The 14,561-nt window shown below is 63.2% G+C and overlaps 1 protein-coding gene across 1 annotated transcript in view; it reads right to left on the bottom strand.

The window, feature by feature from the left end:
* Positions 1 to 2,429: 2,429 nt before the first annotated feature.
* The window catches only part of PLCG1 (phospholipase C gamma 1), a 33,946-nt gene continuing 21,814 nt past the window's right edge, over positions 2,430 to 14,561 (bottom strand). Inside the window, exons 10-32 of the mRNA XM_061127280.1 lie at positions 14,440 to 14,558; positions 14,276 to 14,361; positions 14,060 to 14,180; positions 13,236 to 13,404; positions 13,010 to 13,132; positions 12,831 to 12,932; positions 12,558 to 12,745; positions 12,139 to 12,339; positions 10,875 to 10,994; positions 10,603 to 10,783; positions 9,730 to 9,807; positions 8,933 to 9,036; positions 8,664 to 8,760; positions 8,338 to 8,407; positions 7,780 to 7,937; positions 6,509 to 6,605; positions 6,194 to 6,418; positions 5,972 to 6,120; positions 5,098 to 5,212; positions 4,822 to 4,983; positions 4,632 to 4,720; positions 4,369 to 4,553; positions 2,430 to 4,228 (exon numbers count right to left, since the gene is read on the bottom strand). Of these exons, the coding sequence (XP_060983263.1) occupies positions 4,186 to 4,228; positions 4,369 to 4,553; positions 4,632 to 4,720; positions 4,822 to 4,983; positions 5,098 to 5,212; positions 5,972 to 6,120; positions 6,194 to 6,418; positions 6,509 to 6,605; positions 7,780 to 7,937; positions 8,338 to 8,407; positions 8,664 to 8,760; positions 8,933 to 9,036; positions 9,730 to 9,807; positions 10,603 to 10,783; positions 10,875 to 10,994; positions 12,139 to 12,339; positions 12,558 to 12,745; positions 12,831 to 12,932; positions 13,010 to 13,132; positions 13,236 to 13,404; positions 14,060 to 14,180; positions 14,276 to 14,361; positions 14,440 to 14,558 (2,982 nt within the window). The 3' untranslated portion in view covers positions 2,430 to 4,185. The remainder of the gene's footprint in view (positions 4,229 to 4,368; positions 4,554 to 4,631; positions 4,721 to 4,821; positions 4,984 to 5,097; positions 5,213 to 5,971; positions 6,121 to 6,193; positions 6,419 to 6,508; positions 6,606 to 7,779; positions 7,938 to 8,337; positions 8,408 to 8,663; positions 8,761 to 8,932; positions 9,037 to 9,729; positions 9,808 to 10,602; positions 10,784 to 10,874; positions 10,995 to 12,138; positions 12,340 to 12,557; positions 12,746 to 12,830; positions 12,933 to 13,009; positions 13,133 to 13,235; positions 13,405 to 14,059; positions 14,181 to 14,275; positions 14,362 to 14,439; positions 14,559 to 14,561) is intronic.

The following is a 14,561-nucleotide window of genomic DNA, read 5'->3' as shown; positions in this document are numbered from 1 at the left end:
GTGTAGAACGCTGAAGCCAGTCAGCCGACCCATGGTGGCTGCAGGCCCAGCTGCTCGTGTGGACGGAGTAGACAGCAGGGGCGGCCAGGGGTCACTGTGGGTGTCCTGGGGCAGCTGCAGAGGCCTCCAGCAGGGAACAGAACCCCAGGCCGACCCCGGAAGACCCACTGAGGGGCCCTTAGGCTGAGACCAGACTTGATCGGTTTAACTGATGTGACCTTGTTTTGTTTCACGAGCTCCTTTGGTGCGGTGACCTCATGCCGCTTAAAAGTTGTTTTTCCCCCCCAAGAACTGAAATGGTGGGAGGTGATGAGCTCAAGCTGAAAGGCCAGTTGAGTGTCCAGCCCCAGGCCCAGCCCTGGACAATGATGTTCAGGATGTGCCTGGTCAGGAGGGAGGCCCTGCCCTCAGCACGTAAGACCACAGATCCTTGTCAAGGGTGGTGTCCCTGGCTGAGGTCAGAAACCACTCAGGCCTCCTCCCGGCAGGAAAGCTGGGGGTGAGGGTGGGGGGCGCTCCAGATGCAGAAAGCCCCTGCCCTTGCCGTCGGTGCTGTGTGCAAGCACGTGGGAAAGCAGGCCACTCCCCACCACGGGCCAGGACACTTCACCCCAAGTGAGGGTCTCCCCAACAGCCCCCACCCACATGCTGGGCCTTCTGGGTTGTTCAACGATTGTCAGGTCTGGAGGAATCTGGGTTAAACTCAATCTGTGAATCTGCTGCCACGTTTTCTACTAGGAATAAGGATCGAGAAATTTACAGGAAATGGCGAAGATAGTCACAGGAGAGTCCAGAAGAGGCATGTGTCCTCCAGTCAGCGGGGCCATCTGACGGCAGAGCCAGTGAAGGAGCAGACCTGCTGGTTAAAATCAAGGTGGGGAGTCACGTGAGAACACACCCGGGTCCCAACCCTACGGCCACCACCACACACCACCTCTCCCGTCACTGGTTAGCAAAGCTTTCTCCTGCCCGCAAGTATCTGGGAACACACGGGTCAGGAAAGACTGTGTTAATCCCTGCCTACCACCTTCTCGTCTGAAGGGAAAGACGTCCTCCTCTGAGTCAGACCACGAAGCGCCAAGAAAGTCAAGGCAACGGCGAGAACCTGAGCAGGGCGTTTGGCTAAATCTAGTTCAGGGGCGACAGGAAGGATCTCAAACTGGGATCCCAGTTCTCCAAGTGGGTGGTGCTCAGAGGGGCCTGCACTGGACTAGGACTGGCCCCAAATCTGAGAACTTGGGAAATGCGTGTCTTGGTCTGACTTGTCATGCAGGAAAGGGATGCTCTGAACTGATAACTGTATAAAAAACCTGCCTCAAGCTCGTCTTCAAAACCTTGGGTCTCTCTGAAGCCTGGGACCATACTTGCATACCTACATTGTCACACCAGGACCATGTGTCACACGATGACCATTTTAAGAACCAACTCATTATACTTCCCCATGTCTTTTCAATGGTCGCCCTCAGGCTTCCTGGGCTGGTGTGTTATGCCCATCCCCACCATGCATCCAGCAGGCAGGCAGCGCTCTCCTCTGTACAGCAGCATATTTGATCCACACGAGCATGGACCACTAAAAAACCACCACAGGAAGGGAAGGGCAGGGCCATGTTCCAGGCACAGAGATCTCGGCCCCAAACTCTAGAGGCAACCAGAGTATAACCCAGAAACCTACACTTGAATGCTCCGTGGGCCTTGTTTTTAAAGAAGCAGTTTCTGCGGAACTGGGAAGGGACTCTGGCTGCTTGCAGGCGGGCGGCACTCTGCACCGCCTCACCCTTGGCACGTGAGCTGGGGGAGAGGGTGGCCACACACCACCTTGCAGCCCAGAGGGAAGATCTGCTGGACCTGGGAGGTAAATCTCACCTGCTTCTATTGCAGAATAACCACCGGGCAAGCAGCCTCAGTGAACATGTCTCCGGAAGGGAGCCTACATTCCTGCGCCTCAGAGAGAGCTCACAAGCTACGGGATAAGAGAGAGAACGTTATGTGGCGCTCAGGCCTGAAGGGGGCAGCAGAGCCAGCCAACGACCAGCAGAGGGTTAGTGCAAGCTCAGGGCTGGCTGTGCTGAGGCACGTTCGTGCCCACGGGCTGAGACTCCGGCCCCTGTGCTTAGAAGTTGGGCTGCGCCCCTCCAGCCTTCCACAGATCCTTCCACCAGCTGGGCAGACCCTGCCATGGGTGCAGCAGGGTCCATCAATGACCAGTGGCCTGTGCCCCGCAAGGCCCGCAGCTCCTTCATCCCTCCTTCCTGAGGGAAAGCATCCCGCGTCATCTTTGCCTTTAAAGAAACCTGCGTCACCAGCAGCCTTTGCTCCGTCCTCTCCTCCTGCCCCTCGCCCACCAAGGCTGAGCAGCAGGAAGAGCAAAACGTCATCATGGTGCCATTGAGAAGTAATTCCACTTTGTACAGTCCTTTTCAGAAAAGAAGCTTTTTCAATAAAAGTTAAAATTTTTATTAACATTTAAATTATAAACCAAACATTGGCAACCATATATAGACATGTTTGCTATGGACAGCTGACTGGGAGGTGGTACTTTAAAATACCATTTCAGAATTAGTTTAAATAAATCAATACCTTTTCTGAGAAACTGTGTAATTTCCTTCGGTTTACAGTCCATGATATGGAAAGTTTAATATAATGTTAAATAATTTATTGTCTTTCCTAAAAGCTATAGAAAACGGAATCACTATTAGGATCGGATAATAACAAGGCTTGAACGGCTCAGTGGTTCTTCTGAAGAGTATATAGAAATCTTAAAAAGCTAACACTGTTAACTGAGCTGTAAAATTCATAAAAATAACAGGTCTGCCTCGGTGCGCAGAGAAGTTCGTTCGTTTTGCTTCCCCAGTCCCATCCCCCCACCAAGCAGCTTTCAGGTCAGAAGTGGAAGACATAGAAAATCATACATCCTACGTGAAGGAACGAAGGTGGTGAGAAAGAGTGTGCAAAAATAAACTTTACAAGTCCATTCTCCAGCATCACGTCCATCTATTGTCAGATCTGACTGATTTCACAAAAGCTCGAGATCACCCAGACAGCGTCCTCTTGCAGGGTCATCTGGCAGACTCCGATCCAAGGCGTCTCGCTGCAACAGGAAAACTGGTCTTCACTCTGATTCAGGACTCCCGGCTGGCCTGCGGAGCTGCTGTGGGAGGACACGTTCCTTGTGTGAGGGCGTTTCCTGAACGCACGGCGGCCAGTGCCCAGCTGGACCTCCGCCGTGGGGACTGGCCTTTCCACTCCGGGGCCACGGGTGCCCATCAGTCCTGACCTAGCTGGCATCTTGCTGTGGCTCTCGGGGGTCCGTGGCGCAAACATAGGCACGTCCTCACTGATGACGTGGGAAGAGCCACCTGCTGCCCAGCGCCCACAGACACATGCCCCCTGGTGAGCGGGTCCTTCAGGCTTGCGCCCAGGCTGCAGGCAGGGGGCACCGCGGCCCAGTGGGTACCCCGGGGCTGCTGTCCTCCCATAGCCCCGAGGTGCTGCAGCAGTGGCCCTGCAACTCACCGTCGTGCTCCCTGTTCCAGGTGGCAGCCTGGGCCACCTCGGCCTCCTCCACGGGCCCCTCACAGCCCGGCCGCCCAACGCTGCTGCCCTGCACACGAGGCCCTGCAGCGGTCAGGTGTGGCGCTCCGGGCCGGGGGCAGTGTGCCCTTGTGCTGTGTCCTCCTCTGCAGGCAGGACCTGTGCTCCTCTGCCCGGGCTCCAGGACACCTCCCCTCCCTCCCCGCCCAGCTGGGGCTTAAAGCTGCAGGACTGTGTAAACGTTGACTCCCGAGCCCAGCAAGGCTGCTGCTGCTCCGCTCCTCTCAGGAATGTCAGTGGCTCCTCAGAGCCTCCTGTGCCGCCAGCTGAGGCAGCCTCTCTCTCTGAGAGGCAGCGGCTGTGATGGTCCCAAGATGGAAGGCTCCATCTCCAGAAGGCAGGGCCAGGTGTGTGTGCTTAAAGGCCAAACAGTACAGTTTTTTGCCTTCACCCAGAGCTGGGGCGTCGAGGCCCAAAATAGGAGTACATCTCATTAATGGCATGCTTTTCGTCTAGCGTCCACGGCTGGAATCTGGGCTCCAGGCGGCGAGGCCAGGAAGGGCGGCCTCACAGGCCGCTTCCCCGGAACCCAGCCCACGGCCCCCTCTCGTGCGCGGCACGGTGCCTGCTGCTCTCCGCGAGGCTGGGGCACAGCTAGAGGCGGTTGTCTCCATTGACCCGAGTCCTGCGGGGGGCCCTGGACAGGAGGGAAAAACGTCCTGACGGGCGGCGGGTGGAGGCCCGGGGTGGGGGCAGGCGAGGGGAACCGAGGGCAGCTGGCCACACCCCCAGCCTCTCAGGACCCCTCCTCCAGGCCACCTCGCCCTCACCCCTTACCTGCGATCCCGACCATCAAAATGGTCTGCGAGATGCTCCTGGGAGATGCGGAAGTCCTCAAAGGGCTGCTGGTAGCGAGCTTCGAAGGAGCCCTCCCGGGCCCGGCCGTGGAACAGTGGGCCTGAGGCGTCGCAGCTCCGCTCCCGCAGTGACGCACCCCCAAAAGGGCTGAGGTCGCCGTTCTCCTGTGTCGGCAGCGACATGGCTCAGCGGCTGCCCCGCCCGGCGCTGCCCCGCCCGCCGGCCCGCCCACCCGCGGATACCTTGGCAGGGAACACGTCAATCTTGACCAGTAGGGAGGCCAGCTCCAGATCCTCACTGTAGTTGTTCTTCAGAGGCACCGCTCTGTATCCTGGGGGGAGGAAGCTCGGCCCTTAGCCCGGGGGACGTCGGCGAGCTGCCCCGCCCCCGAGCTGGACCGCAGGGGGCACGGTGTGGAGGAAGGGCCCTCACCCGTCTTCAGACCCTTCACCGGGAAGGTAGCCTGAGCCAGGAAGTTCTGGTCACTAAACATGTCCTCCTCATAGACCACGAAGCGCAGGAAGGCGAACTCAGGGTTACTGATCTGGAAGTGGAAGGGCTTGGCTGGCCACACAGGGTTCAGTCCGTTGTCCACTGCGAAAGCAAGGGCAAAAGGCCTCAGGCTGCTGCTGGGAGGATGGAGTCACAGGTACAGAGGGCCTGACGTGCCCAGGGGGGTGAGGAGGGGCGTGGGGACGGGAGACGTACCCACAAACTCTGTCTTCTGCTTGATGCTGTCGTACTCGGCTCCGGCCACCTCAATCTCCACAAAAGGACACACGATGCCACGGCCATTCTTCGGCAGGTGCCGGGCCCCCAGCACCTGTAAGGCAGGCGAGGATGGGCGCGGGCTGGTCCTTCCGACCCACACCCGGTCCCCACTGAGCGGTGGAGGCAGTGCGCCCTCTGCTGGGCCCCCAGGACACTGCCCAGAAGGCCCGCGTCGTCGGGGCCTGAGAGCAGCTGCTGCAGCAAAAACTCACTTGAAGTTGTATTTCACTTGAACCAAAACTACCATGTGAGTTTTTGCAATCTAACCTATGTTAAATCCATGTCTGTTTTAACACGGAAACATTTAAATTACTCCCCGCCGGGACAAAAAAGTCAAAATCTCTGGAAAAAAGACATGGTCACCCCTCATCTGTCTTCGCTTCTCCTTCAAGACCCGCCCAGGCCCACATCCCCCGCAGCCCACAGCACCAAGCCGCCTGCATCACAGATGCTCCCCCGGGGCCTCGAGAGGGTGGCATGGGGACTCAGTGCTGTTCAAGCCCCCATTCTAGCAAGTGCCATTGAGCTGATTCCTGTGGCAGAGGCACCAGCTCCCTGCGTCTCTGCCCACTCCTGCCAGGCAGGGGCTTATCCACGGCTCGGTCTTACTGGACCGCCTGACTCCTGAGTGCCAAGAACTGGCCACACGGGGCCCAGTCCCCCAGCGCAGGCCTGAAGCCCCACGCCCACCTCAGAGGATGGCTTCGTCTCCCTCGAGCTCCAGGACCGTCCAGCACCCCTCCCATGTCGCGTCAGCCAGCCCACTGGCCCTGGCGCCTGGAACCAGCCCGGCAGAGTGCACGCTTCCCACCTCGATGCAGATGGCGCAAGGCTCCAGACCGCGGAGGCTGCTCTTGTCAAAGGGGTCGAAGGCCTCGTCACGCATGACGCTGGGCTGCAGCACGTAGCCGCAGTGCCCGCCGGCCAGGAACAGGGCCTGGTTCATCTGCATGGGCTTGTCTGCAAGAGCAGGTTACAGTGGACTCCAGTCCCGGGGCCCGGGGGGGGACCCCGCCCCCGGCTGCTGCCTCACCTGGGGTCTGGAAGTTGAGGGCCACCAGCTGGCTGCCGCAGATCCACATGGGCAGGGGGTCGTAATTGGAGGAGTCCAGCCGCTGGCCCTTGGGGTAGATGCGGGAGAGCTGCAGACGGTTGTACTGGAGGAACTTCTTGCCTTTGGCCTTGTTCACGTACTTCTCGGCCTTGGTCTCCGGGAAGGACGACATGTCGCGGTAGCAGGCGCGTTCAGTGCCGATCTCTGGGCCCAACAGAGAGTGCGCTCAGAGTCCGCCCGCCCAGGTGCCGCCGGGCCAGCTCCCCCACCCCCCCACCCCGGCCGGACCCTTACTCTCTTCGTCGAAGGGGACAGGCCGGCAGTAGACGACGAGCTCCGAGAGCTCCAGGGCAATCTTCTTCCTCCGCTCCATCATCTTCCCCTCGGTGAGCTGGAGGCACACAGGCCTGAGCCGGGCGGGAGCCCCTGGACACCTTGGGCACGCCCACCCGCACCTCCCAGACCCAGCTGTCCTCAGCCTCACCCCAGAAACCGTCCTGAGGACACACACCCTCCCGACTTCAGAGGCTGCGATCCTCACACCACCTGTGCCCCAGTGACACCCCAGGGATGCGTGGTCCTCACTCGGAACCGGGCCCGCCTTGGGCGCTGACTGCACTGGGAACGTGGGTGCAGTCCTCTGGGTCCCCAGGACCATGCCTCCAGCCCTGGCCCAGAAGCCTCACCCCTCACCCTGCAGTTCTTTCTCAACACAACCACCCACCCGCCACCGCCAGACTTCAGCCCTAGCACATCCCTCACCAGCACCCCGTGCGGCCCCGGACCCGCGCAGGCCCACTTCCTTCCAGAAGCAGCTCCTGTTCTTGAGCTCTTCCTTCCCTCCACAGCCCGAACCTCAGGATCCATTCCTTCAACCACTGGATCCTTTGGGCCTGGTCCTTCCAGGCCCTGCTCGGCTCCAAGTCCTCCGCACCCAGCCCTCTCCACTTGGCCTGCGGGCGTCCTTTCTCCAGAGCAGCCACGGTGCGTCCCGCAGCCCCTCCACCCAACCCTGCACGAGTGGCATCTGGCAGGATTCCCACACCCCAGCCAGCACGCCCTCCTCTCTCCTCCAGAAGCTGGTCCTTCCACCGTCCTGCCCTGCACAGGCGGCGCCCTTGCCTTCCACCCGCCGAGGCCCACTGCCATCCCACCCAGCTGCGACCTCCCGCGGCCACAGCCGACTCCGACCGGCACTTTTGAGCGTCTGGCCCTGCCGTCTGCTTGGCGGCCCTTCGCGCATCAGACACCCTGCCTCGCTGTCCTGCTCATCCCGGCCTCTCTTTCTCAACACCCACGTCCTCAGAGGTCACGCCCTGCTCCCAACCTGTACCACCTTGCCCTAAACCCTGGGCACCTACTCCTGCTTCCAGCCCAGGACTGAGCCTCTCACCTCGGCCCTTGATACCAACTGGTCACTACACAGAGCCATTCAGAAGCGTCCTGGGTGTATCTCAAACTCAACACACCCACACCGTGCCACGCCACGGAGCACACATGTCCCTCGGGCCCCTGCCAGGCGGCGGGGGCTGCCCCGCGGCTAGAGGACCAGCGCAGGCTCTCACCCTGGCGTCCGCCGTCTGCGCCACCTCCCGGATCTTCTTCACCCAGTCCTGCAGCTCCTCCTGCGAGTCGGCAGCCACGTCCAGGGACCAGTGTGCCACCGAGGCCATGCTGATGGAGAAGACGAACAGCCGGTTGTTCTTGCCCTCGGGACGGATGGCTGGAGGGAGGAAGGAGAGGAGAGCTGGGGACACGGGGCTTAGCTCCCCGCCCAGGCGCGGGCGGAGCTCACTCCCTTCCTCTTCAGGATGGAGGACGGGCAGCCCGGAGACAAGCCCCTGACCCCATCTCTAAATCTGTCTCAGCCAAGGACCAGCCCGCCAGGACTGTGGACTTAGCTCGCCAATGCCACTGTCCCTGGTGTGTGCACAGGGCAAGCACGCAGGCCTCAGAGCCGGGGGGTGGGGGGCCAGAAGGGTACCGAGGCGTCCAGGAGTGGGGAGAGCTCAGAACGAGGGCAGCCTGTGGGGGTCCAACCCTCAGCTTCCTCGCTCCGAGCATGCAGAGAACCACCAGGGACAGCCCGTCCCTGAGAGCCAGAAGAAGGGCTGCGGGCTCACCTATCTGACAAGCCGGCACATCCAGGACCCCCCGCAGCAAGTCCCCGAGTGGGCTGTTCTCGTCCAAGTGCTGTGGGAGGCAAAGTCCACAGGGTCAGCAAGCCTGCTGTGTGCACACGAGGGGGTGTCTGGGTGCACATGAGAAATACACCCGACAGACGAACACAAAACCACACGCGTGTGGCCCATGTTCACCAGACTGCGGCCTGCACGTGGTGATGGGATCTCACATGGGAGTGCCGTGCACATGGATACCATGTGGGGAGTGGACGCTGTGTGGGGGGTGGACCTGGGAATCCCTCCCACCAACACAGCCCTGGTCTCACCTCCCTCTCGGGCTCCAGGGCCGCCGGGCTGACCATCTCCTCCACGTAGTTTGAAGGGAACCACAGCTGCTTCTTCCCACCATAATCACCCCGCCACCTGTGGAAGCCGAAGGGTGCTGACCCCCAAGGACCACCCCAAACTCCCGAGAGGGAGCAGCCCTGGGGGTGCATTGGGGCCCACACGGACCCATTTCTCCCAAGCCCCTCTCGCGTGTACGTGGCCAGCACTCAGGATGCCTGGCCTGCACCAGGGGCTCTCGGGGGCTCACCAGCCTCCCTCTTGCTTCTCCACGTTCTGGATGATGGCACTCTTGGTGAACGTCAGCTCGTCCTCCCGCTGCGCCTTGTAGTCGAAGAGAGCTTTGACGGCGCACTGCAGGAGAGAAGCCCCAGTCCAGCAGACAGGCCGCCTGCTCCTCTCCCACCCATGGCTGCACGTGCACCAGCCTTCGTGACTGCCCTCCCCGGGACCTGCAGGAGGCGCCAGGGCAAAGGGACGGGTGAGCCAGAGCTTCTGGAGGGAAGCTCCTTTGGGTTCGGGGGAAACTCGCAAGCCCCCACCCTGGGCCCCAGGAGTCAGACCAGGAAGCTGGTGTGGGAGGTGCTAAGCGCCTCCTCCAAGACTGGGATGGCTCGGGGTGTGGCTGGGACCCCAGCATTCTGCATCTCCAAAGTAGGAGAAGGAATCTTGTCCCAAGCTCCCTACTGCTGAGAAAAAATGACGAAAAGGGCCCAGATCCTCACCCCTTAGAAACAAGGCCCCCAAAGAGGAAGAGCCTCCTGTCTGATGAAGCTCAGCAACAGCCAGTGTGCCCCACCCCCCACCAGCTGCCACCAGGAAGGAAACAGGTCACCCCAGGGAGGAGTCTGGAAGGGTCAGTGCTGACCCCAGGACAGTGGCTGGGGTCAGCCCTGGGAGAGCTGTGGTCATACACCAACCACAGACTTCACCTCTTGGGCCTCGGGAAACCACAAATACCACTTCTGCACAGAGACCACAGGCCACCCTGCACCCCACAGCCGGGGACCCTCCCCAGCTTCCTGTGCCCAGAGCCCAAGGCTGTACCTTGAACGTGGGCATGGGGTTCGCCTCCACATAGAAGCCAGGGTTGCGGCCCTCATACAGCGCGCCGTAGTCAGGCTCCTGGAAATGGGACAGAACGGGCCATGTTAATGACCAGAGGTGAAAGTGGCTGCTGGCTTCCATGTCCTTTCCTCCCCAGGCTGCCCATCCACCCCTTTCACACACCTGGTCCGCCAGGGTCCCCAACCTCAGGAGTCTAGACCGCCCCTCCTCTCTCCTCACTCTTATCTTGACCACCCAGTCCACGACTCTGAGGTCATGCTGCTCCTGAAGCCGCCTCCACCCCACGTCCTCTCAGGCTCCAGCCCCAGCGGGCGACCCTCGCCCTGGCCCCCTGGGCCCCCTAAGGACGAGAGTCTCGAGTGGCCATTCTGCCGGGGCCCCGCTGTCCTTGCTGCGGCTGTGATCCTTACCCAGGGCCCACGTGGCCCCCGCACCACAGCCTGCCTTCACGCTGGCTTCCCCAGCGGCTCTGCCCTCCTCAAACACATCTCTGTAGCCTCTGAGCCCCTGCCTTGCCCTCAACCCCGGGTGGACCCCCTCCCTGCATGAACTCTGGGACCTCCCTACCGCACCCCACCCTCCAGCCCACAGGGATGGTTCTGCTGAAACCCGTTCCCCCACTCCTCACCCACCCAACTGTCCCCACCTCACAGACACACACAGAGGCCCTCCCTCGGGGACGCCTCCCTGGCTCTCTGCTGGGCTGGCAGGCCCCCCAGCAGCAGGCGGGCCACTCTGCCCTTGCATCCACCCCGGGACTGCTGGGTGCTGGCCTGCCCTGCAGTCAGCCTGGTAGTTCCGGGAGGGCCCGCAGGTCTCTGGCACCCTGCCTGCCACCCCCTAGGCGCTCACAGCCGTGCCAATCTTCTCCAAAGCCTCCTCGTTGATGGGGTAGCGCAGCTTCATCTTGCGGTACAGAGGGTGCTTCTCGTAGTAGCTGACAAGGTCGACCAGACTGTCAAACTCCGAGTTGCCCAGCATCACGGTCTGGCCCTCCTGCTGGACGCGGCAGTGCTTGATCTTGCCCTCAGCCCTTGACAGGGACAGAGGAGCCACACCGGGTCAGTGGGCCAGCACCAGGGATGCCCCGCAGCGCCTCCAGTCCCCCAGGGCAGCCCCCTCACCGGAAGGAGATGGCGTAGGAGTTGGGCTCGTTCCGTTTCCGCACCAGGAAGGCCCCGTCCCGGGGCACACGCATCAGCATGTGCTCGGCCTGCGCTCTGGTCAGGCTGGCGTGGTACCACCTGTGGACGGACAGTCTGAGTCAGCCCCGCCCTGCGCTGCCCCTAGGCCCGTCTCTCAGCCCCAGGTCCATGCCTCCATCCCGCCCCAGGTCCAAGCCCCTGCCCCACCCCAGATCCATGCTCCCATCCCACCCCACATCCATGCCCCCGGCCCAGGTCCGCGCCTCCATCCCGCCCCAGGTCTGCGCCCCCACCACACCCCCGCCCTGGCCCAGGTCCAAGCCCCTGCCGCACCCCCACCCCGCTGCAGGTCCATGCCCCCAGCCCAGGTCCGCGCCTCCACCCCGCCGCAGGTCCATGCCCCCAGCCCAGGTCCGCGCCTCCACCCCGCCGCAGGTCCATGCCCCCGGCCCAGGTCCGCGCCTCCACCCCGCCGCAGGTCCATGCCCCCGGCCCAGGTCCGCGCCTCCATCCCGCCCCAGGCCCGCGCCTCCGCCAGACCCCCGCCCTGGCCCAGGTCCAAGCCCCTGCCACACCCCCACCCCGCCGCAGGTCCATGCCCCCGGCCCAGGTCCGCGCCTCCATCCCGCCCCAGGCCCGCGCCCCCGCCAGACCCCCACCCCGGCCCAGGTCCAAGCCCCTGCCGCACCCCCACCCCGCCGCAGGTCCATGCCCCCGGCCCAGGTCCGCGCCTCCATCCCGCCCCAGGCCCGCGCCTCCGCCAGACCCCCGCCCTGGCCCAGGTCCAAGCCCCTGCCACACCCCCACCCCGCCGCAGGTCCATGCCCCCGGCCCAGGTCCGCGCCTCCATCCCGCCCCAGGCCCGCGCCCCCGCCAGACCCCCACCCCGGCCCAGGTCCAAGCCCCTGCCGCACCCCCACCCCGCTGCAGGTCCATGCCCCCGGCCCAGGTCCGCGCCTCCATCCCGCCCCAGGCCCGCGCCCCCGCCAGACCCCCACCCCGGCCCAGGTCCAAGCCCCTGCCGCACCCCCACCCCGCCGCAGGTCCATGCCCCCGGCCCAGGTCCGCGCCTCCATCCCGCCCCAGGCCCGCGCCCCCGCCAGACCCCCACCCCGGCCCAGGTCCAAGCCCCTGCCGCACCCCCACCCCGCCGCAGGTCCATGCCCCCGGCCCAGGTCCGCGCCTCCATCCCGCCCCAGGTCCATGCCCCCGGCCCAGGTCCGCGCCCCGGCCCGTCCCTCACTCTTTGCTCTCGTGCGCGTTGGTCTGCGGCACCGGCTCTGAGAGGCGCATCTCAAATTCGTTGCAGCGCAGGGGCACCTGCTGGTAGTGCGTGATGAGGTCATAGAGGGAGTCGAAGACCAGGTTGTCCGTCAGGAAGAACTTGGGGGTGCCCGCGTCCTGCCGGGAGTGGATCCGGCAGTGCTGGACTTTGCCGTTCCGCCTGAGGGGACAAGGAGGCCGTGAGCAGCAGGCGGGACGGCACCCACACGCCACCCACTGCAGGGCGCCAGGGCTCCGGGAGGCGGCGCCAGAAGGAAGGCTCGGGTGGGGGCGGCCCTGCCTGCAGGGGCTCCACCCTGGCCGCGTGTCTGCGTGTGTGCACATGTGCCTGTGTGTGCACGGGACCCACGCAGCCCCTGGTGGTGCCGGGAGGGTTACCAGAAGGAGAGCGTGTAGTCGCCCACGAAGGTCTCGCTCTCACGCACGAGGAAGGAGCCGTCGGGGGCCCCGGTCTCGATGCAGTACTCGGTGAGCAGGCGCTCAGCGATGTGCCGCCCATCCCGGCCGGCCCCGAGCTTCCCGTGGAACCACTTCTCGTTGGAGTGCAGCTCTGTGCTGCCGCTGGCCTGCAAGGCGGAGGGCGACCGCAGAGATGCTCGGTGACCTGGACCCGGCTCCCAGCCCGAACCCCGGCCAAGGGCCAGCCCTCACCTCCTTGGGCTCCTCCTCGTCCTCGTTGCCCTGGTCGCTGCTGGTCTCCTCCGAATAGTAGATCTTGCTGCTGGTCAGGACGAAGTAGTGGGGGTACCACTCCTGGAAGAGACAGGCGGGGGCCTGTGACAGGGCCCTCTGCACGGCCGCCCCCCGGCCCAGCCCGGCCCAGCGCTCACGTGGTTCACGGGGTCTTCCAGGTAGAGGATGCCATTCTTTATGGAGTTGCTGATGTCGTTCTCAGAGTACATCACCGATGTAGGCACCTCCTCGTAGGCACTGCCCTCAGCCAACTTCTTGTGCTGTGGGCGATAGGCCAGAACTGGCATCCCAGGCTCCCACCTCCTCCCCCAAGCCCGGACCCACCACTGAAGCGGAGGCGTGCCCCGCCCCCCCAGATCCCACCTTGATAAGGATCTTCCTCTTGAGCTGGTTGGGGGAAGGGAGCCCATCGGCTGCAATGTCCACGGGCTTGGTGAGGAGTGTGTCCCCGAGCACCTTCTTGAAATGCTGGGCCATGTTCCTCTGCTGAGCAATGCTGCAGTGGTCCTCAATGGACAGGATGACCGGGTACCTGCGGGGCAGGGGACAGTGTGTAACACAGGAGACCCCGTGATTCCCGGGGGTCACGGCTCAGACCCTCCCAGAGGGAGGCGTCAGGGGCCTAGGGCCCAAGGTCCTCTCTAGAGGGGGCCTACCCCAGAGAAGAGGTGGAACTTATGGGTGCAGCAATACACCCAGGCCCACTGGGACTGCCACAGACACGCATTCCCCAGAGTTGGTCCCTTCATGGAGCTGCCCCAGCAGCGAGGAGTGACATTCTACACCCAAGTCAGGAGTGGTGATGAACAGCCTCCAAATTTAGCTACTGGGGGCCCCTGGTGATCCTCTCAATGGGGTGGGAGAGGCTAGTGACCACGGTTTGGGGAAACAATAGGAACTGCAGAGTGGAGCACAGATGATTCTCTGAGTTGTGATAGGAAAGGGGCTGGCAGGACAACCACCTCGCAGGCCCAGGCCTACAGAACTGGTCTCTGAAGATGAAGAGCTTGAGTGTGTTCCACAGGCTGAGGAGGGCCCACGGAGCAGGCGGGTGGGCCAAGGGGGCAAGAAGTGAGCAGCTCGGGCAGCAAGGGCTCCAGCAGCTGGCAGGAGGTAGAAGGCAGGGCCAGGGGCTGGGGGCTCTCACAGGGACCCAGGAGAGGTGGGGCTGAGCCCCGGCCACTCACTCTGAGGCCACAAAGGCGTGCTCCTTGATGGTGTGCAGGACGTCCGAGAACTTGATCTTGGTGGTCAGAGTGTGTCCGTGGTAAATGACCGGCATCCCATCCGGGCCGTCCCAGCAGTCCACTAGGGAGCAAGGCGACAACAGTCAAGTGGGCAGGCTCCACCCCCCATCTCCCTGCCCACCTCGCCCCGGACCCCCGCCCCAGGGTCCCACGCACACTCGATGCAGCGGCAGCCCATCCGCAGGCAGCGAGCGTAGGCTTCCAGGGAGGACTCGCTGGAGAACTGGTCCCCGGTCAGGTACCTGGACGGGGAGATGGGGGCGGGGTGTCAGGCAAGCCCCACCTCCCAGAGTCAGGCCAGGGCCGAGGGCGCCACTCACGTGTTGTGCGAGGAGGAGATCCAGTAGTGGGACAGCGGGTTGTTCATGGTGTCGGGACACACGGCGTCTAGCTGCGAGTTCCATATGCTGTTCTCCTTGGAGAACAGGAAGGTGACGAACTG

This window comes from Dama dama, chromosome 23 (genome assembly GCF_033118175.1).
Source record: "Dama dama isolate Ldn47 chromosome 23, ASM3311817v1, whole genome shotgun sequence".
NCBI classification, from domain to species: domain Eukaryota; kingdom Metazoa; phylum Chordata; class Mammalia; order Artiodactyla; family Cervidae; genus Dama; species Dama dama.
This window is presented reverse-complemented; position numbering and strand designations above follow the sequence as displayed.